This window comes from Trichogramma pretiosum, unplaced genomic scaffold, assembly GCF_000599845.2.
Source record: "Trichogramma pretiosum strain Unisexual culture from Peru unplaced genomic scaffold, Tpre_2.0 scaffold13, whole genome shotgun sequence".
Classification (NCBI taxonomy): domain Eukaryota; kingdom Metazoa; phylum Arthropoda; class Insecta; order Hymenoptera; family Trichogrammatidae; genus Trichogramma; species Trichogramma pretiosum.
Window position 1 is genome coordinate 640818 of NW_019641606.1, and position 23204 is coordinate 664021.

Below are 23204 nucleotides of genomic sequence, written 5' to 3' on the forward strand. Positions count from 1 at the left end.
TGTAACCAAAAAATATTTCAAAAAAGTATGTGAAAGAAATGTGTTCGTGTGCGATGTTATTTCATGAGATGAATAAAAATTTGAGATTCAAACGTTTTTATGATTTCTTGCCACATGGTGTCGCTTTGAGTGGAGATAGTTCTCGCAAGCAAATCAAAAGGTCGTTGCTATATATAAAGTAAGTAAGTATCATCCGAAAATTTTTACGGGTTCATATGGCTCCCAACAACTGATTTTCCCCTCTTGTCAACACCGGTTCTTGACCATGCAGCCCCTAATGTTCCTATTTTTATCAGGATATGCTGGGATATTACGATACCCCTCGGTGCACGATAAGCGCGGAGAATCAGCTCGAGAAAATTCGAGTACCAAATTAGTTGCAAAATAAAGTCGATCTGAGAATCGAGTACGTCGCGATATATGTTCCATACCTGAAAATCGGTATGGGATTCGCCTGCGCTTGACACAGCAGTGATATCGTAGTTCTTGCAGGAGCCATCAAAACGACTATTTTAGCCGTTGGCGGAATCTTCGGCGCAGCGCCGTTTACTGGCTCTGTATATATTGTTAACACATTCATATCTTACGAACGAGAAAATTTACTCGCGAGCATTGTTAATTCCGAAATCATTATTGCGAGCTACCTGAAATTTGGAACTGGATGTCCTTGTGCTTGGCAGAGCATTACTATTCGAGTGGACACGCTGCTCGTGAGAACGTCGTATTTCTGCGTCGACGCTACTCTGGGCTTAGCACCGTTTACAGGTTCTATATACATGTACGTGAAAAAATTTTGAAAACAATTTTCGCAAAGAAATGATGAGAGAAGCGACGAAAAACTGGATGATGAAATAGGGCCACGAGCAAGAATCAAATTTTCACGATCGATAATTCAACGATGGCTTTCTCATGTATTGTTTTTATAACGTTTACCTAAACATCGGCACTGGAAAACCTTGGGCAGGACATTGCAACGTCAACGACTCGTTGATCGCGCGTATGAAGGAACTACTTCGATCGTCGGTGGAAAAATTCGGCGCTTTTACTCCCATGGGTTCTAGAAATTTTTTCATCGAATGATTTTGTCGCGTCACCGGATACAGCAATTAGCTTCGAGAATATACATCGGAGAAATATCATCGAGGATGATTTTTGTGAAAATATATTCTCTACCTGAAAGCTGGAACGGGATGGCCTTGAGCTTGGCATGGAATTTCAAACGTCTGGCCACCTTTTGCCCGCATCCATCGTTTGGTGTCGCCCATAACGGACGGCGATTTACTACCAACTGGCTCTTTACAGAGCAAATACAAAATCATACCAAAATCAATAAAAAAAACAAAAACTTAAGAGAAAAAGCTTAATGTTTTATGCGCGTTTTGCCCCTTTAAACCTGGTTCGAATTTTTTTCGTGTGTTTTACCTGAATGTAGGTATGGGATGACCCTGACCCGGGCAAAGGATAACGAAATTATCGCCGGTACGACGCTCCATCAAACTGCCCTTCTCGCCGAATAACGAGGGAGCTCGACTCTGAACTGGCTCTAATTTTACACAAGATAAATTCGGTTATTAATAATTTTTTGTTTACCTAAAGACGGGGATAGGGTGACCCTGCGCCGGACACAACAGCGTTATGTCCGTGTTGGCCCGTTTCACTAGCCAGCCACCTTTCAACTCGCTATTCAAAGCCGGAGCTTTACTCCCTACCGGTTCTGTATCGATTCAATAAAAAAGAAGAAAAAACCCAATTTTCGTAAAATGATTCGAAAAACAGTGTATTATCGTCACCTGAACGATGGTACAGGAAACCCTTGCGCCGGGCAAAACAACGTTATGGCGTGCGACGACTGCCTGTCGTACCAGGCCAATTTCGCGTCGCTCGAAAATTTCGGGGCTTTCGTTGATACGGGCTCTGGGGTGAAATGCATAAAAAATGTTGATTGTTTCGATATTGTTTTTTATTTGTACCTGTAGCTAGGAACTGGGAACCCTTGAGCGGGACAGAACAGGGTGATATCGTGGCCGGAAGTCTTGACGTACCAAGCGAGCACGGCGTCGTTGGAAAATTTCGGAATTTTCGTCGATACCGGCTCTGGATAAGGAAATATTGAATGTCAATCGCTGTTATGAAAATTTACCTGTAATTCGGGACAGGAAACCCTTGTGCCGGGCAAAATAAAGTAACATCTTGCTTGGATTGTATCTCGAACCAAGCTAATTTTGAGTTGCTCGAAAATTTCGGCGCTTTAGTAGAAACTGGCTCTGTTGTTGTTTATTAATCAAAAGAAAATCGAAAAAGAAAATAATCATTTTTAAAGGTTCACTGAATTCATCGAATATACCTGTAATTAGGGACAGGAAACCCCTGAGCTGGGCAAGCTAATGTAACATCTTGTTTGGATTGTGACTCGAACCAAGTCGATTTCAAATTCGTGGAAAATTTCGGTGCTTTAGTGGAAACTGGCTCTATTGTTGGATACGAGAAAATGTATATTTTTAAATGTTCATAGAATTATCGAATTCGTACCTGTAGTTGGGAACAGGAAAACCTTGAGCTGGGCAAAATAAAGTAATGGCTTGCTTGGACTGTTTATCGAACCAAGCTAATTTCGATTCGCTCGAAAATTTCGGCGCTTTGGTCGAGACTGGCTCTGTCATTTGAAAATAATACGCGAGGTAAATTTTAATACTATTTGCAATGATTTTCAATACCTGTAGCTAGGAACGGGAAACCCTTGCGCAGGACAGAATAGAGTTATGTCGTGGCCGGACGTTTTCACGTACCAAGCCATCACAGCGTCATTCGAGAATTTTGGAATTTTCGTAGATACCGGTTCTGCATGACGTTACGTGAAAAAAATCGAGGGACAAATCTTAGAAATTTTTGAATTAACGATTTTTTACCTGTAGCTTGGAACGGGAAACCCTTGTGCCGGGCAGAAGAGTGTTATATCATGTCCGGAGCTTTTGTCGTACCACGATTTCTTAGCCTCGTTTGAGAATTTTGGGGCCTTTGTGGCAACTGGTTCTGTTTTTTTTTTGTAATCGCCAAGACTTTAATTTATAACTTCTTAAACGATAAAACACCGGGACAGGGTAATTTTTTTAACGAAGGCAAAGAAGCAGATTTTCAGAAAGTAAAATAGTAGCCCAAACCTTGCGCGAGGAGCCGGATGTCCTTGCAGGGGACACATTAAATTCACCGGTCCACCCTGTTCCCCGTCAACGAATTCGACTTTGCGATTGGTAGCTAGCTTGGGTTTCGTATTGGACGAGGGTTCTATGAGAAAAGCGCGAAATATATTAATAATTCATGAAACGAACCGTGTTGCTGGAGCAGGGGATCCCTGAGCAGGACAAATCAGTGCCACCTCGTGCGTGCTCAGAGTTGGCATGACGACCTTAATGTCGGTACTCGATAATTTGGGTTTTACGCTGGACACTGGCTCTGTTTATTCGATTAATTTCATTTTTTTACTTGAATATTTGTAATAGAAATAGAACGAATGGCTGATCCAGGATAACACTGAGAGCACGAATCGATGCGATGTATATAAAAAATAAAACTTGATATTGAATATTACCTAAAGTTAGGCACAGGAAAGCCTTGAACGGGACACAGTAAGGTCGAGGCTTTTCCAATTCGCACCGAAGGATTGGTCGATTTAACATCGAGAGCCGTCATCTTGGGTCTGGTACTCGATATTGGTTCTACGGGTGAATTTTTAAATGAGACCCTCAATTATTCAATTTGAACAATTTATCGAAACCTGATGCGGGGGACAAAATACACCGAGCGAAATCCTTACATTTTTTTTGAAATATTTAATATTTGTGCTATTGTGTACCTAAAAAGAGGGACTGGAAATCCTTGAGCAGGACAGTGTACGGCGACGCTTCTGTTGACCGCGGAACTGAAGCGGAAAAAGTCCGTGCCGCCTGACAATTGCGGTCGAGTGCTCGAGGCCGGTTCTAGGTAACAACGGATGTCAAACGTACATGATGAGAGATGCGCGCAAATGCGAATGTATGAGATAAATTCGTCGGTAAAATTATGACGATGTATTACTGTGGACAGGAAACCCTCGAGGGCATTTAGATGCACGCGTAAGATATTTATCTACATTTTGTTTTTTGAATCATGTTTTTCATTTTTTTTTTGGTTTTACTCAAAAGCCCACCTATAAAGCGGCACTGGAAATCCCTGAGCAGGACAGTGCAAAGTAACGGGTCTCGAGATCGGCGAGCTGAATCGTTGGAGATCGCTCGAGCCTGCCAATTGTGGTCTCGTGCTCGCCGCTGGTTCTACATTATTTCGTTTGTTTTTCCAAAGTTGCGCAAGAAAAAATGCATCGATCAGCAATGCGGTTAAACATAATGGGTGCGTTACCTGTACATCGGAACAGGAAACCCTTGGGCAGGACATAGAAGAGTCATCGCGCCGTTAAGCTTCGTGTCGAAAGTTTGGGAATTGGCTATCGATGGAAATTTCGGGCGTGCGCTCCCAACTGGCTCTGAGTTTTTGCAAGTAATTTCGACGAGGGAGAAAAAAGAAATAAATTTTTTTGACTCTTAGAGCAGGGCGTTTTTACCTGTACATCGGAACAGGAAACCCTTGGGCAGGACACAAAAGAACCATCGCACCTTTGAGCATCGTTTTAAAGGTCTGAGAGTCCGCGTTATTCGGAAACTTGGGTCTGGCGCTTCCAACCGGTTCTATACATCATCAAAAAAATAAGCAATTTAGAATGAAATGGTGAAATGCCGCTACCTGAAGTTTGGAACGGGAAACGCCTGTGCCGGGCAGAAGAGCACCAGCGGCTCGTTGAACTTGTTCATGTAAGTGCGCGAATGTTCGCTCGTCGAAAATTTCGGTCGAACTCCCGCGACGGGTTCTATACATTATAGCGCGGAACAAGAAAAAAAACAAAATTTTAGAATGAAATGTGAAATGCCGCTACCTGAAGTTTGGAACGGGAAACGCCTGTGCCGGACAGAAGAGCACCAGCGGCTCGTTGAACTTGTTCGTGTAAGTGCGCGAGTTTTCGCTCGTCGAGAATTTCGGTCTGACGCCAGCGACGGGTTCTATCGAGGACAAAAAATGAAAAAATAAAGTGGAAATTCGAAGATCGATTTCAATTCGATACGAAAAGCTCATGATTTAGAAACTGCCTCGAAAATGACAACGACGAGTACGATCGACCATTGTTTTTTGAGTTTTTTTTTTTTTTTTTGGTTTACAATCGAGGCAAATTTTCTAGCCAAAAGCCTACCTATATGATGGCACTGGGAACCCTTGTGCTGGACAAAGAAGCGGTAGACTTCCATTTCTGGGCGCTACAAGGCTATTAAGGTTGTCCAAGCTCGGTAATTTAGGTCGCACGCTTCCCACCGGTTCTGTGTGTATATGACAGATATATGAAAATTATCTAATTCTATTTATCTTGACTATTTGTACAACAAGATCCAAAAAAACTAAGGCGAGTTTAAATAAATGACCAGACACGAGGATGTTAATGCGATATCTTTCGATGTCTCAGGGTGACGTTAGATTTAACGATTTAAGATGTCATATTATGATTAGCATAATTCAGAAGCGTAATATTACGTTTAATGGAACGATTGAATAATCGTCATACCTATGAGACGGGACTGGAAATCCCTGACCTGGACATAGAAGTCGTATGCTTTTAGATGCGGCGGTAGATATGCCAATCAGATTCTCCAAGTTGGGAAATTTCGGCCTCACGCTTCCCACCGGTTCTGCACAGTTATAATTTTGTCACGTTCTCAATAAAATCATATTTTTTAAAGAAAGATATCGCATTTAATCCGTTCATAAACAAAAATATAATGATAACTAATTGAAACTAGCATGATGAAGGAAACCGAACGAAATTAAAGCATTGGAACTAACGATAAATTAATGAGAAAGCCATTACATGTATTACAGATCGGGAGAGTAGATCGACTTTATAGCTTTGGATATTCAACAAAAATGTTGAAAATTTTAATCAATTACATAATTTAATCAAAGCTCTCCGGTGGCGCAGCTTTATTACGTGCCCGCAGGGGTACCCTGTCCCAGCATTCAGGTTTTTTTTTACAAACAAACTTGGTTCTGTGTTGTTGAGCATCGTTGGCTATATTAACTAATGAAAAATTTTAATGAATATTCACAACAATACATTAATCATTATTTTCAAAATTTACGAATTTACTGTATATAACTTTTCAAACCAAGTCTCTTTGCAAAACGCGCAATATTATAATATTTTATGATAATAAATTGAGAAAATGAAATTGGATGTAGTAGAGGGAATTCATCACTTTTCAATCACTTTTCAATCACTTTTTATCTTCAACTCGCATTTAATAAAGTTTCAATAAAGATTTAATAAAACATGAATTGATGAAAGCAATCTCTTCTCTCACTGATGAGAAATTTACGTTAAACATTTACATCAATGAAATGCGTGACATGACTACAATCAAAAGAATGTACACAATTATAGGTTTCCAATTTCATTTTGTTGCTACCATGCACATGTATTCCTTGTGAATTAAATTACTTTTATATCGTTAAAATTATTTGGAAATTAAAAAAATTAAAAAAAAAAAAAAAAGATTTACTCGTCCATATCGATTAAAAGATTATTTAGTACAATTGAATTTTCATGTTAACGTTTAATTTGAGTATTAAATTATACAGTGAATTTTCGAATGTCACATCTCATTACTTTTCGAAACAATGTTACAGAAATAATTTCAAATTTCAAATCAAGTGAATCTATGCGCATGATAATTCATTTTCTTTTCGGTCTCAAATTTGCAAAATTTAACGACGAAGTCGCGTTTATTGCACAATTTTCAATTTCCAAAAATGATCATTCCATCAAAATTTAACTTCGTAATGATAATGCAGCTACGTAGCTCGAGACCGAATAGAAAACGCATTAAGTAATAATTATATCAAAAATTGATATTGCGAATAACATGTCGACGATAACATACCAGTAATGACCAATCGACCCTTGGTGGCCGACAACCTGGTCTCACCGGTCAGCCGGTGCTTGGTGCGGCACTGGTAGGTCTTGTAGCCGTCCTCCGGCCCGACGTCTTTGATGTGTAGCTCGCCGGACGGCAGCACGAGATATTTGCCATCTACGTGTTTCAGAATCGGAGATAAAAAAAAAAGAAACAAAAAAGAAGAAAGTTAGTCTTGTGAATGTTTTTTCGCCACGCGAGCGTAGCTATTTTCAAGCGACAGAGAGAGAGAGAGAGAGAGAGAAAGAAGAGAGAGAAAGAGATAAAAGCCAAGCGCAAAGGTAAGCACAAAAGGAACACAGGCTGTTTATATACGTGTGTATTTTGAATATATATTCTTATTATTCTCCGGGATCATGTATCGTGATGAAATACACAAATGATTCATTCAGAAGCAAGTACGCCGTCAGCATAAGCAATTTGACGACTGACTTGCTCGCTCGCTTGCAAGATCTCATCTTCGTGGCCGAAAAACACCTGTTGAGTGTCCTCAACTAATGCAAGTCGAGACGAGAGAGACATTATATATATACGAAAAAAGGAAGGCAAAAGTTTTAATGCCGATGCAAATCGATTCGGAGAATAATAAGAATAGGCTTTTACGAGCAAAATAAAGGGAAGTAGGGTATCTCGAAAACAATTCGCTGGCTTTTAATATAAAAACGTCGCAAAATTGAAGAAATCGTTTATGAATGCGCAATTGTTTCCGAGATGAAAATTATAGCTTCGTATAGCAAAATCATGCTGAAGCAGTGAACATAGGTCTATGGGAGGATATTCGCATGCTGCGTATATGCATGGGAGTGGAATAAATGGAGGAGGTGTGAAGGAATTTGGAGAAAAAAGTGTCTGGGACAGCGCGAGCAGCTGCAGTTCAACGTCTTATGAATTGAGGCACATCGGCTATATTATCCGCGGGCTCGTATTATTATACATCATTAACGACGCAAAGGTTTCATTCTTTTGTGTGTTCGTATCATGATTTATCGTAGCGAGCGATAGCGCAATAATGTAATTTCGAGAGAGTAAGTATATTGCGACACACGAAACGGCAGCGACTCGCGAGGCATATGAAAAAAGAAAAAAGGCTACACCAGTGTCGATTGTTCTTATTTTTCTGTTTTTTTTTTTTTTTTTTTTATCGATACCGTAATCTTTTCCAGGATATATTTCCGTGGAATCGTCTTCCAGCCAAGAGTCGACCAGGACGAATTCGGCGACGAAACTCGGTATGTGGCACTTGATTATCGCAGCGTTGCCCCGCAACACGTGCTCGTCCATGACGTTCACTGCGTAACGCTGCCCGACGACTGCAACATCAGACCATTTTTTTTTTTTTTTTTTTTTTTTTTTTGGCGAATTGCAACGAAAGGAAGAAAAAAATTAAACGAAGCTCAATTGGCAATGGACACGAGCGAGTGAGAAAACCAATGGGGCAGAGATAATTAGAGAAACACTCTACGGAATTGTCATCGTTTTTTTCTGTTCAACTACCGTATGATTGATTATCGAAGGTAAACGACTCGTCGTTGGATGATATCCACTCGGCCACGACGACGTAATCGCCGACGAACGACGGTACCTGACACTTGAATATCGCTGCGTTACCGCGAATCGCAAAGACGTCGTACACCTGCACCTCGAAATACTGCGATACAGCTGTAATAATGCACATCATCGTCATGAGGGTAGAGAGAGAGAGAGAGAGGAAATTTTTATCTCGTTCGTTCGATTTATCCGATTACACGAAGAACCCCCGAGTTTGTAACGGCGCATACTTTCGGCATGTATACATTCGATACGTATTCGAGAATAGATTTTATGTTTATACACTGAGTGTAGGCCATACGATACGTTATAGGCTTTATAGTAGCTATACAGTGAGCGGCAGCCGCTCTTCTCGGGTAAGGCTTTCAAAATTGGAGCTTGCAGCAGCGGCTTTAAAACAAATGGAGAGCATATGTGTGTGGCGATGGTGAAAGCAAAAGCTTCTGTAGTTGCTGAGCTGAGAGTGAAACAGAGTTAGAGAGAGAGAGAGAGAGAGAGGAAGAGATGATAATATACACATATAAACACTAGAGCTGCGATTTTAGAGCTTTTCTCGTGCGTATGTTGATGTTACAGGGTATACCGTATTCTCGGCCGGGCGTATAAATAGAGCCGTCGCTGGCCACCCATTGATCGACTTGGATGAATTCGCTGACGAAGCTCGGTATTTTGCATTTCATGATGGCGCTATTGGCCCTGATCACGTACTCGTTCTCGGCCTCGGTGACGTAAGACTGCGCCACGACTGCTCGCACGAGGATTTTTTCGGTTTTTTTTTTTTGAGAAGGAAATGCCCCATGCAATGATAAGTTAATGCGTGGAATGAGTGCGAGAGAATGAACGTATATTAACGCATATAGGCAATGTTTTTCAATGACCAGCCCATCGGCTGTATTACAGCGTATTATTATATAGTTGCGTGTGATTATCGAGTCTGATATATGTGGAACGAATGAAAAAAAAAAATTTTTTTTAGAGAAGGGATAACTACTTTCAAAGCCGCGAACAGTGCGTAACTGTACAGCGCCGTATTATGTATAGCAGAAATAAATTAAATGCTTCTTTCTCTCTGTGCCGTCGCCGAAAATTACATAGCATTAATCATGTATATTTGACTATGCTGCTCTGTATATAATGTACCCGAATCATTAGTACGCAATCTCGGCAAGTAGGTCTCGCCGTCCTCGCTGATCCATGCCTCGACGGTCACGAATTCGGCCACGTAGCTCGGTATGCTGCACTTCAGTATGGCGCTGTTGCCACGGATCACGTACTCGGTCATTATTTCCGGATGATAGGCCTGGGTGACGACTGCCGAGAGAGTATTCGGAAATCGATATCACCGATTATTATCATTGAAATAGTTGCAACATTTCATCAGGTGCATCTTGTGTTTTTCTATTTATGCACAATATTATTATATGCCTGTAGAATGTGTATAAAACACCGCCGTTAAATGCCTAGAAATCTTATATTTTCTCTCACTCTCGCTCTCGAGCCAAGAGAGAGAGAGAGAGGCCTAGTTATGTATTATATTACAGACGTTACAACATCGTTTCTCTGCATACTGCGTTTAGCCGCTGCCGCCACTACGCTATAAAGCTTATTATTCATGTGTGCTGCTATACGCGTGCACATAATATTATAACACGCTCTGGCCGCGACGAGAAGACGAAGACGACTGCGTAGGAGGAGGAGGTTTATGTATAGTTAGGTACGGAGCTGCGAAGGAGTTGTGACTTTGTAGAGGAATTGACGGATCGAGAGGAATGTGTAATGGCGATGATATAGACCTGTGTCACAGTAATGAAACTAAAAAAAAAAAAAGAATTAAATTATATGCATCGAGTCGGAGCGAGGGAAGTTGAAATGTTATACACGAGCGAACACGTCTGTGTGTACCATAATCATGGGACATTTTGTAGCTGGACCCGTCGCTTCCTTCCCACGAGTCGACCGAGACGAACTCGGCCACGAAGCTCGGTATCGTGCACTTGAGTATCGCCGCGTTGCCGCGGATCACGTACTCCGATACGACTTCCGCCTCGTAATACTGCGTTACGACTTTTGAAAAAGAAAAGAAAAAATGTATAGAGCGTCATTGCCCGTGACTAAGTACAATGTACATATTTTGTAATTGATACATATGTATCGCTGCTGCGTGAGTTATATACTCTTTACAATCGAGTCATCGTGTGTACAGGAGATGCGCTGAAATTCATAAGACGTCGAGAAACTGCGTTTCTTTTTTTTTCTCTCTCAAGAGCAATTTAGGAGGAAGTGCGAGAGCGCGGGGGAAAAAAAATTTCACCGGATTCTGCGCCCATGTTGAAGGTATTTCCCTGATCGTCCTGCCAGCCGACGATCTGCACGAACTCGGCGACGAAGCTCGGTATGCTGCACTTGAGTATGGCCGCGTTGCCGCGTATCACGTACTCGTTATTAACCTCCGATTGGTAGAACTGATGCACGACTGTGCAACACAAGGAAATTACGATGTAAAATATCGATACAAATATTTCTGTGACAAATTTTATACGAAGATGCGCGCGTTCCTCTAGCCCGATCCACGCGTGTGCGTAATAATATATAATCGGCCGCGCGCTTAATTTTATGCCTCGTAATTCGCAGCGTGGAAGCGGCGGCGACACACGACACGACCTTGCCTCCACTACACACCAAGAGCCGTCGATCTATATAATCGCGCGCTCGAGCTATATATGCTACGCTATACGCCTCGGCGCATCGGAGGCAAGCAGAGCAGCTTTGACAACGAGAGCCACTTGACTTCCATATGCATCTGTGACAGCTCTCGACGATCGTAGCATACATAGTTTTACGTTGCGATGCGTCGTCGTGACGGTAGCGATTTTCAATAATGAGCCTTTTCATGTAGACGCACGTAGGCGCGAGGATAACTTTTGCGATCGTCGTCGTTTGTTGTTGAACAAATCATTTATAGAGAGATAGAGACCTTTGCGTGCGTCGATGTATGTATACGTATAACGAGCTACTTATTAAAATAAAAAAAAAACTACAACGCGTTTGACGAGCTGCACGCGAGAATCTGTCCCAGTTTCTGCGGAGAGCATGAAAACACATGGCTGCTAATCGATCGATCTCTAGCTACCGTAATTGTCGTCGACTCCGTCCGTGTTGCCGCCGATGCGCCTGACGAACTCCTCGCCTTGATCGGTATGCCAGGACAGGACCGAGACGAAATCGGCCACGAAGCTCGGCACGACGCATTTCAATACGGCGCTGTTTCCGCGAATCGCGTATTCTTTATTCACGTCCACGTCGTAGTACTGAGCGACCACTGCACGACGAAAGAGAGACAATTTGACATGTGAGAATGTGTGCGGTGCGACGACGTACATAAAAAGAGATGAGAAATTGAGCGTAGCGCACGCGAATATAGAGGCTAATTTGTCGACACCACGTTTAGATGCGTCCGGGTGCGAAATTATTATCTGCAGCTCAATTTTTCGCTTAGAATATTTATAATACCTACACGATGTTTCTCTTAGTTTTTTTTTTTTATATCGACCTGTAAAGGCTGCTGAAACGTTTGACATAAGTGATTTCGATCAATGAATAATCTGAATCATAAGGCACGAATATTGTTTTGAAATTAACGCAGTCTATAAAAAACTATTCTTGACAATATTGAATATTTGAATACAATGCAACGGATTTTCTCCAGCTTTTTGATCTGTCGTCTATAACAAATCATTAATTATACAATCTCCAATAAAGCATGAACGACGAAACACGTCCGGTCGATCAATTAATAAATGCACGATTCAGATTATCATTGCACATCATTATTATGTCGTTATATTATTCATTGATATTTTCGTTAATAATTTCGTGGATCGATCCGTAACGATGTAGATAGATAATCTGATCCCTTACCGGCTCGGACGTTGACGTCGCGGCTGTGAATCGAGCCGACGGTGTTGCGCGCCAGGCAGATGTACACCTGGGCGTGGACCTCCTGGCGATAGTCCTCGGCGCGGAACGGCGGAAACACGAGGTTTCCGTTGGGTAGTACCTGCGGAATTAGAGAGAAAGATTTCCAGTTATCGATACGATTGATGGATTTATTGTACACGTGCATAATAGAGAGTAAAAAGTGCATTACCTGTCGCAAGCCGGGAACATCGCCGACGGCCGTGCCGTCGGCTCGGATCCAGATGATGTCGGGTTGAGGATTGCCTCGAGCTTGACACTCGATCACTGCGCCGGTGCCGTTGGAGAAATCGACGCGATTCGGCGGTTCCTTGATGAAGATCGGCCCCATGGACTCATCCTCGGCGTGGGCTGCAGATAAAAAGTTTTTCATTTAGTTTAAATTATTCATAAGTGACGTGTAAATTGAAACGATAAAGTAAAAGCTCGAATTATTACAGCCTGCACACTCTAAACGCACGAGTAAATTAACGTACAACAACTTTGTTTCCTCGAGCATGCACAATCTTTTTATTTTTTTTTCTCGGGCTTGCGCGCGCTCGAGCGTAAAGTAGTTTGAAAAGCTCGCGCGTAACGTCGACACGCCGAGATTTTCTTTCTTGCCACTATACGTAATAGCGTTTAGCTGCGCGGAGAATGAGAAGAAGAGAGAACGGATGAGTAAAACTTACCTAGTTGAATGACGATCGAAAGGAAGAGTAGAATTGCGGGTCGGAGCGAGCTCCCGCTTTTCACGGGAGAGACCCGCCACATGTCGTTCTGTTGTTTGGTTACTTTTCTCGAGATTATACCTGCGAAACAGAAGAGAGATTAGAATGAGTTACATTGAAGGGAATAAAATGATCGATTGTATATTTAAAATTGGAAATCAAAATTAGAGTAACTAATGTAAAATCTTATCTGAGGTACTTTCACATCGCTGTGGAAAGTTAATATACGGGTCAGATTCAGAATTTTTCAAATAAACCTGCGGACGAGGTCCACGGATTTTCCTGAAATTTTGGTATGTTTCAGTACATCATGAAAGGGTCCCTATTCGTGACCTAGACGTTCATCATACATAATTATTTTTCAAATGTCTTCAGAATTTCGCTTTAATCTTTGCTATGCTCTAAAATGAGCTAAGAAGCTTCAATCTAAAACTTGATACGGTCATAGTTTATTAAAATTTGATAAGAAATCCAACCAAAATATTTTCGTTTTTTTATCGGAACCATCGGGTTCCAGGAACCTTTTTTGTTAAAAATAACGTTTTTCGGCGCTATACGCTATCGCCTTCAATTACAAAATCTGAAAAAATTCGACATCATGTATTCTGACAGAAGAAAAAAACCCTAAAAAAATTATTTTCGTGAAACAGCGGTTTTTCAGCGCTAGGCTTCATCGGCATGAATGAAAAATTCTGAAAAAATTCAAAGAATGGTGTCAGAATTAAGAAAAAAATACTCCAGTCTGGTAAATCGAACCATTTCACCGAAAATAAAATAATTCAAATTTTCAATGATTTTTTCTGAAGGCCTGAAGCACTCAAAAAATCTGAAAAATTCAAGAGTGTTTGGATTGTTAAAAAGAACTTTCATGAATTTTTTCAAATTTTTCAATTACTTTAGGGCTTCAAAATAAATATAAATAGAAAATAGACGTTCCGTGTTGAAATTTGAGTTAAATGAGATTTTTTTCTCGAAATTTCATGTTTTTTTTTTACAAAATTGTTAAATATCTAAAAAAAATTATTAAATAAAAAGTTATATTCTGCCCCCAGATTCAAAAAGTACATTAAATTTTACGAGAGAAATGATGTCTGAAAAGTTTTTTAAACAATTTTTAGTCGGTGTAATTCATCGCTATATATGTTGTCCAAAAATTGTCATTTCAGGCGTTAAAGGGTTAATGTCAACTTTCACCACAAGGTGGCTGAGGTAATTACACGTAAACTTGCAAGTGGCAAATTGAATATACTTATATAAGTAAGAGCGTTTCTTAAAATAAATGAAATAAAATAAATAAAAAAGACCGATTTTGAAAAAAAGCTGAAGAGGGGAGAAAGGATCCAGTGTATAGGAGTGAGAATCGACCCGGAGAGGTGCAGTGTGGAGTGCACTCAAAAAAACGGAGTGAAAGTGGCAACGGAAATACTGTCAGTCAAGACAGTATCGATGCAGGACAAGTTTAAAAATATGTCCTACGGCAACGCAGAAATGTTGCTGACGAGCATGGAGCCAGGCGACTTTATCGCACGCTGTGCAAGCAACGGTGGGCTCTCCATAACGTGAAAAGTTTATCAAAATACTTTCGAAAACGTAGGGGATGTATGGGAGAAAAACTTCGGTTTAAAGGGGCCATTCTGTACGATGTTTATCAGCCAAGGAGCCGGTATTTATGTGAGGAAATCGTGTTAGCCACTAATGATTTATGAGTACCCCACCTGTTGGCGATACAATAAAATTCGATTATTACGATCACTTTTGGTCAAGAAAATATCATTTTTTTGGACACTTGTGTGCGGTAAAATGCCTTATTTTGGACACGAGTGTGCGATAAAACGCCTCATTTGAGTGAGAGTATTTTTCGCCTACTATTGCATAAAATTTTGTATGCAACACGTGCCCAGCTTTTTGTGTACAGTGTGGGGAAAAAACACCTACTCGTGCCGGCATAGCCGGCACTCGTGTCTTTTTCCGCGCACCGTGCCTAAAAACGCCTTTTGGGCACTTGTTACATAAATAACTATATTTCAACTGGCTGAGTTTCCGTAAATGAATAATACTTTAGACGTTTATAGCGGGGGTAGAGGGTAGGAGGGGGGAGGGGATCTAAAATTTTGGTTTTGGTACCTTTTCATGATGTACTATAACCTATCAGGAAAATCCGTGGACCTCGTCCGCAGGTTTATTTAAAAAATCTTTTTACATAATGAGCGCAAAGATGTATAAAAATTAAATGATGTACATCATTTGTAATGAAAAAATTAACCAAAAAGATTTAATTTTATACTCGTTTAGATATTTTGATTTAAGTTGCTAAAAAGATTCATGAAAATGTAATCATAGTCAATATCAACATCCACCACTAGATGGTGAGTATCTTAATCTATATAAATCTGCAAGTGGCAAAGTAAATATAATTGTATGAATTGAAGCACATTTCTTTACCATGTTTCAACTACAATGATTTTGTTCAAATATAGATTCTATGTAAAATCAAACATTAAAGTTTAAAAATTAATGTATGAATAGCGAGTTGTTTTTATACCTAAACGGCATATAAATGAAAGTAGATACATTATTTTTAGAGCAAAAATAAACGAAAAGCGTCGTTTTACATCTGCACGCTTCGTCAGATGGAGGGTGCCTCATTATCAACTTTATCATTGAGCCCAAAAAAGAGTAGGCTTAATTATGCATTAAAGGAGCTGCTTAAAAAAAGCTCAAATTTTATTGCAGATATTTCAAGTAAAACAGAGACATTAAAATCAAATAAGCCGATACCGAATTTCATTCCAAGTACTTTTGCACATCTTTGTTGAAAACTGATTTTACAGTACTTGAAGATTAATTTGTTTGCACATACGTCATGTACATCATTTTTAATGCAAAAATAAAAAAAGCGATTCAATTCACCTTTAAAATTTAATCCCACTAAATTATTTTAATATTTTAATATCGAACTATTATTTGCCTTCAGTACTCAAAGAATTTATAAAATTTCAATGGTAATTAAAGCCAGTCTTCACCACTAGATGGCGAGTACACATTATCTGTAAATCTGCAAGTGGCAAAGTAAAAATGAGTGAATAAAAGTACGGACTTCATACGGAAGCAGCGGTCTTCTAAATCGATTTTATTGCCTTCACTCGAAATTGAATTCATTCTCGCGACAGAAAAAAAAATCACTCCATTTTTACATCAATCTTCGCGTAAATATTTTTTTTTTTTCAACAGCGACAGCAAAAATCGCCGCTCGGCTTATAATTATCGCCCGTAAGTAATACCCCCCGCGCGCGCTCGCGTGTAAGCATTCATTATAAGCCTATAAAGAGTTTAAACCTATTTTAAGATCTTCGCGATGCTGTTATACAGTTGCGAATCCCATACACTAGAGAGAGAGAGAGCTCGAGATTTATCGGCTTTGAAAAAGTGTTAAATAGCCTCTATACGTCGCTTCGACACTAGTATTTATTTATACAGGCAAAAGCCGCAAGAGGCTAATTAATAACGTAATCGCATTATTACGTCGATCCATCATAATCGTAAACGAACGCACAACCTTTGAGAGAAAATGAAAAAGAAAAAAGAAATACTTTACTCGTCAAACGAAGGTATTTATATATAATAATACGTCCAAACACGCAGTCACGCGCGCTCGTGTCGCGGATGAAAAATATCATTTATATTTTCTAAAGCTCTCTCGCGAGCGAGCGCGCGTGTCATCGCACTTGCGCTCATGCACGTGTGTATATGTGTGTATAAGTGTCCGCAACCGGTCGTTCTTCGTATAGTATGCGCGATATATACATTCAAGTCCCCGAACAATCGCGCATTACTTGGCTCGATTAACATTCAGCGCGCACGACGAAGCCGTTATATAGATATATCGTACCCGACATGCCTATTACGGATCCTCCGCGCGCAGAGTCGGAGGGGCCCTATGCTCGATGCGCAAAATATAATCACCTCGAGCCTGCGTGCCACGCGATTGTCTTGACTTCTCGCGGGACCAAGAAGGAATTTTCATTGTGCGATTGAATTTTTGTTTTTCATCGAGCCACGTGTGCGAGGAGCTGCATGAATATTTTTTCAATCTCTCTCTTCTCTCTCTTTAATAAAGCTCTTACGTGTGCACTTACGTTGTATATATATACAGGAGGCGTTAATGTTTTTTAATGATAATAGCTAGGGCATGAATTATACAGCGACGTCACGGACAGCGGATGCGTGCATGGTAAGTTTTTTTTATCATTATTAACGATGTCTATGGCGGTGAAGGTGAAGCGATAATATAACGATTGTGTGCACGAAGAGTCGCTTTGCGCCGCACATCGTCGCGCTGATTGCAGCGCACAATAAGTTCGTAATAAGCGTATATGATAAAATAGGCGCGTGTGGCTATTGTCTCCCGATCAAGTGAACGTGCGCGGCAATATACGCATCTGTCAAGTAGAGAGGTGCCTATGTACGCGCTGATCAGAGTACGAAGAAAAAAAGTAAATAAAATAGTCGACAGACCATAGAGATCGAGCAATGATTCAATCATATTTGCAGCGATCGATGGCGAAAAGAAGAAGAAGAAGAAAAAGAGGAAGCGAAGGAGAGGAGCCAAGAGATAAAAACCTAAAAGGAATTTCATTCATCCGAGCTCGCTTTGCGCGCAACTCGCAAGTGCTATTATATATACAGGCTCGATATGAAAATAAAAACATCTCGCGCGTGGCTCATCGCGGCTTCGATGCCGGGCTTCTCTTCTCGTGAGTAAGTATATTAATACGGAGCAGACACACACATATATAGTTGCTTTCGCACAACGAGCGAGTGAGTAAGTCTCTGCCATATACATCATATACATCTATACTGTATACGCGCGCGAATCGACTGGCTGTGTGCCGTGGCCGATGCACGTGGGCAATATATATATAAAGTAGTGGCGGTGGTAGTAGTAGATCCCGGTGCCCACATGACGACGACGCCGATTGTCACATATATATCTATAGTATATACCGATGGCGTTGGCACGCGAAAACGTATGTGTGTGGGTGGGAGTCGCTGCTCGCTCGCTTCGGAGCTAGCCGCTGAGAAGAGAAGGGGGTATACACACCGACGCGGTACACACGCACGCGGCTGCAGAATTCTTTACTTTATATTTGTATCGGTGGACACAGAGAGAGTGTGTACTAGGAGGTATGCGGACATCGCGCGCACAGCACAAGCACATCCAATGCCGCACATATATATATCTGTATACATAAGAGAAATAAAATATCCTCTGCGTGTATGCGTGGGACGACGACGCGTAATGACGTTTCGTACGTATACGTGCAGCAGCGGAGAGCCCCCGCGCGCGCGAGCAGCAGCACCCATAAGGGGTGGAAGTGAAAGACCCTACATTCTCTCGTCCATACAATATATATGTATAATAATATATCGAATACACGATAGTACGACAGTGTGTGTGTGTGGATGTGTGCGTGTACGCGGTATGAAAGCAAGCTCGGGTACGGACTTACGTGCACTCACACATGTATGTAATTACGAACCGGGCGGGGGTCAGGTTTTTATTATATCGATCGCATTGTGCGTGTATATTTAATATTATTTCGTAAAGTTTACGCGAGCGAAGAAAATTTAATTCATTTCTCTCGTCCTTCGTAGGTAAAACTGCGATTTTTCGATTCTACTGCCGCTGCTGCTGCTGCTGTTGCTTCGTGTTCAATTCGCAAAAAAAGCCGTAGAAAAAACAAAACTCTCTCTCTGCGCAAACGAAATGCATTAACGAGAGCTCTCTTTGGCTTCCTTGATACAAACGAGCGCGCAAAGCGAGAGAGATATTGGCCCTCTCAACTCATCGCGCCGCAGCCAAGTAGCAGCAGGCAAGCTGCTGCTGTAGCTGTGGCTGCTGGCAAAGCCAGTGTTGCGTTATGCGTGTGTTGGTCTTTTTATTTTATTTTCTTTTTTTTGCGCTCGTCCGACGCGCCAGATGTGCAGCTGCCACTATACTGCACGAGCCGAGAGAGAGGAGAGCGCGAGATTTGTATAGTGTATTCGGTCTTTTAATGTGGGGGGCAAGGTGTACGATCGACGCACACCGGGGCACACACACACACGCACATTATAAACGTGAGAGATTTATATTATACTCAGGCATACATAGCGTTTACGCACACGTGCTCCTTCCTGTTTCAGGTATATATCGAACTGAACTAGCTAGCCTTCGCGATGCAAATTGTGTTTGAGCAATGCTTGAAAAATCGGTACTTTCTCTCTCTCTCTGTTCCTCGCAAACACGACGTTATTGCCTGGTATAACTAAGATCATAATATCGGCCGAACGATAATTATATCGGCCAGAGGAAATAAGCATACGGCATAGATTTATCAATTCCGTTTCCGCTCCGAGAGATTCCTTTTATTTCTTATTATTTTTTATCTCTCGCCTGTTTTTTTTTCTTTTTGCTCATATGTACGTTCACCTGTGTGTCAGTGTGTGTCACTGGCCGACGACGACAGTCGACAGTCGACGGAGCGTGCGAATATAGCCACCTACGCTCGCGACTTATATAGTACAACACACAGATATATCGACGACGACGACGACGACGAGAGCCAGTATTAAAGAGCGAGAGACCTATTGCACGCGATATTTTCTCTCTGTGAGCAGCTCTGCTGCTCTGTTCTGTTGCTCCCCTTTTGCCGAGTGCACACGTTGATATCGAGATTACGACCAGTAGAGAGAGAGAGAGAAAAAAAAGTAAAGAGAGCAAGAGAGAGAGTGTAGTTGGCATAATTGTACATCTGCAAGACACCCTCGTAAGAGACGAAGGAAAGTAAATGCACCGTTACCAAGCGTCTTCCTTCTCACTAACTATCTGCACGTTCCTCTAGTCTCGATATATACTATATATCCTACGTATTAGACGTTATTCATAAGAAACCGGGAAACAATTTTATTTTTTTATTTTTTTGGCAGATCTCAACATCCTTTTTCGAGTACATATAATGAAAAGAAAACGAAAAATTGAATCTGTATACTGCTACTACATATATTATTCGCGTGTTGGGTGTCTGCTCTATAGGCCTCACGAAGACGACGACGACGTACGAGCGTGCCGAGGACAAAGACACAAATTCGCCGGCTGCTTCCTTCGCGTGCACATACACATACCGAGACGTGTGTCAGTGTATGTATACGGATATACAAGACACAGACGCCGCGCAGAGCGAGCCGAAGCTCGACGATATACTTTTTCGGAGCAACGTGCTGCTGCTGCCGGAGCTGCTATATATCTGCGCGCGAATGTGTCGTATGAGTGTGCGATGTATATATAGGCGTGCGCGAAGCTTATACACGTATACATTGGAGCGGACTACGTGCACGATCATCGCGAGGGGATGCGCCGCTCGTCAGCTAGCATAATTTTTTAGGGCTGTAGGCGACGAACATATCGAGTATCATCGTCGTTCGATTAATCGAGAGCGACTCGCAACTTGATTCGATTATTTTTCCTATTAAAAACCCAATTTCGCGAGGCTGCTGCTGCGTGAGGCACACGCGTATACGATGATATCATGATTTTCATCATCGCGAGAGCGAGTTTCGCGTGCTCGTATACAGTGCGCACATGCAACGCACATATATGCATACACGCGCACGACTCCGAAGTACGTATACACACGACGTCGCTCCAGCTGCACACGAGCTTGTGTGTCTATACGCGCGAGCTTGTATTGGTACGCTATGCGAGAGCAAAAATGTATTATACGCGATGCTGCACACAGCATTACATCTATAAGCGAGAGCGACGTCGTCGTGTGCAAACTTTGTGCACACATTTATGATAGCAGCAGCACGCGTGTATTCAACGACATACACAGTAGCGTCTGAGTTTCTCTCTTCTCCTACATATACATACATGTATGTAACGTCAATGAATGAGACACTGCCGAGAGAGAGAGAGAGAGAACGACGTCGTCGAGCGAGGCGAGCGAGCGACGACGTGAATATAACAAACGTATACGTACTACATAGAGAAAGAGAGAGAGACACACCTTTGTCGATAGCGGCTCGCTGTTGCTTTATCAAAGCCAGCGTGCGTGCGCGAGTAGACCTGCTTTTATTTATTTATTTATCAATCCGCAAGTTGGAGTCGGCTTTTTCGGAGTCGTTTTCCACAAAGCTACATGCGCACCACGACGCTCTCTCTCTCGATGCTGTACCAAGACGGACGATCGTCGCGAGATGTTGATGCACGGCGTTTATCAACCACGCCAGGGATGTGTAGCGCTTTGTATGTTATTATGCGGCTCGCGCCGCTTGGCTATATTCCAGCGGCCTGCTGCTGCTGCTGCTGCTGCCTGAGAAAGAGGTTGACAACCGCGGCTACTGCTGCTGCGCACTGTATTATTATATATCTGTATGTATGAGCAGCAACACTGCACTAATCCCTCGTCTCTCGGCGCACGAGAGAGCTTTACTCAACACTTCACGTTCACTCACACGCACGCACTCGCACGCGAGACGTCGAAGCTGCTGCTTTTTTCACTATCGGATGCCACGGATATTATGCACGATTCACAGCAAAAAAGCACTGGCAGCAGACGAGTAGAGCAAAAGCTCGTGTGCTTGCTCTCTCTCTCACTCTCTCCTCGCGGGGAGCTCTTCGGCTCTTATCAACACTGCACTCACGGACACTCGCGCACACTGCGATTATTCACTGGTTAGATTTTCGCTCGGATCTCGAAGACACCGAATACACGCGCGAGATCGGGGGACGCGTTGTTTTTGCAGCGCAAAAATTTTCTTCCGAGAGACCGAGATGAACACAACAACAATGAGTCTCTCTCTGTCGCTCTCTCTCGCGCATACGTACAGCAGATATAGATATAGTATTGGCCGTCACAACGCGTTTTTCGCTCTCGTCAACTTACTGTGCTATATAGATGTATATAACACACGGGGCCCGTGCTTATACTCGCGCGAGCGCGATACAGATACTACATAGGTATATAATATCAACGCCGAGCAGCGCAGCAGCCCAGAGAAGCGAAAGAGAGATAGAGAGAGAGAGAGTTTGTGGTGGTGGCGGTGGAGGCGCCTCTGCCGTTCCGCGCGACGCTCGCGCGAAGCTTCGCCAAACGAGCACGAGGCGAAATATTTCTCATAGGTATATAGTGATTTTAGCACGAGAGCGAAATATCATGTATAGCTACCATTGGTAAGCGCACAGTCGTGTTGGGAGCAGAGCAGCTGCCGTTGCTTTTTCTGCGCGCTGGGGGCTGTTCACGGTTGTGCCGGCCGCGGATGATGTTGGTGGACGCGCGCGGTGCTGGCGACGATCGCGATGGTTCGCTGCTTTACCGGCTGCGTGTCTTGTATATTTTGCACGCGGAGCGCAGTGCGCAGCGAATGCAGTTTTTCGTGCGAGCTAGATATAGGCGCGACGATGATTCAAGCTGAGCTTTAATCTTGACACGGTTTCTTCGAATTAATTAGTGTACTTTTTTTTTGTGCCGCACTGCTCCATTTTATTTTATTTTTTTGTCGGATCGAGTTTATTATGGGATGTGGTAATCGTGCCTTTATCGATTACGACTACACACGGCTGCACGCGGAGAGGTGAATTAAAGAGAGAAACGATGTCGTCGTATTATAATCGAGAGATAAGCCTACATAAATACAATCATCTATTCGATTTATCTGCATTGCTTCACTTGGGTTATTGTATTTTTTAGTATTATGATAAGATCGTGTGAAATTAGGCTTGGAGCGTATCATCTCGTGGAATCTAAGATCAATTGTTGCGCGTGCAGAGAGAAGAGCTTCGAATAAAAATGCTTAATTTTATTGGACTTGCACGATTGAGAAAAATACCTCAAATTTGGTACTTCATTTAGTATAAAACCAGACATTAAAATTATAGTAA

At 42.0% G+C, this 23204-nt stretch overlaps 1 protein-coding gene across 1 annotated transcript in view; it reads right to left on the reverse strand.

Annotated features, from left to right (window-relative positions):
* The window catches only part of LOC111693575 (hemicentin-2-like), a 48988-nt gene extending 27449 nt beyond the window's left edge, over window positions 1-21539 (reverse strand). The window contains exons 1-7 of the mRNA XM_023458444.1: window positions 21331-21539; window positions 13244-13363; window positions 12745-12923; window positions 12516-12654; window positions 9738-9908; window positions 7017-7166; window positions 5642-5765 (exon numbers count right to left, since the gene is read on the reverse strand). Coding sequence (XP_023314212.1) covers window positions 5642-5765; window positions 7017-7166; window positions 9738-9908; window positions 12516-12654; window positions 12745-12923; window positions 13244-13325 — 845 coding nt within the window. The 5' untranslated portion in view covers window positions 13326-13363; window positions 21331-21539. The remainder of the gene's footprint in view (window positions 1-5641; window positions 5766-7016; window positions 7167-9737; window positions 9909-12515; window positions 12655-12744; window positions 12924-13243; window positions 13364-21330) is intronic.
* Window positions 21540-23204: the final 1665 nt, after the last annotated feature.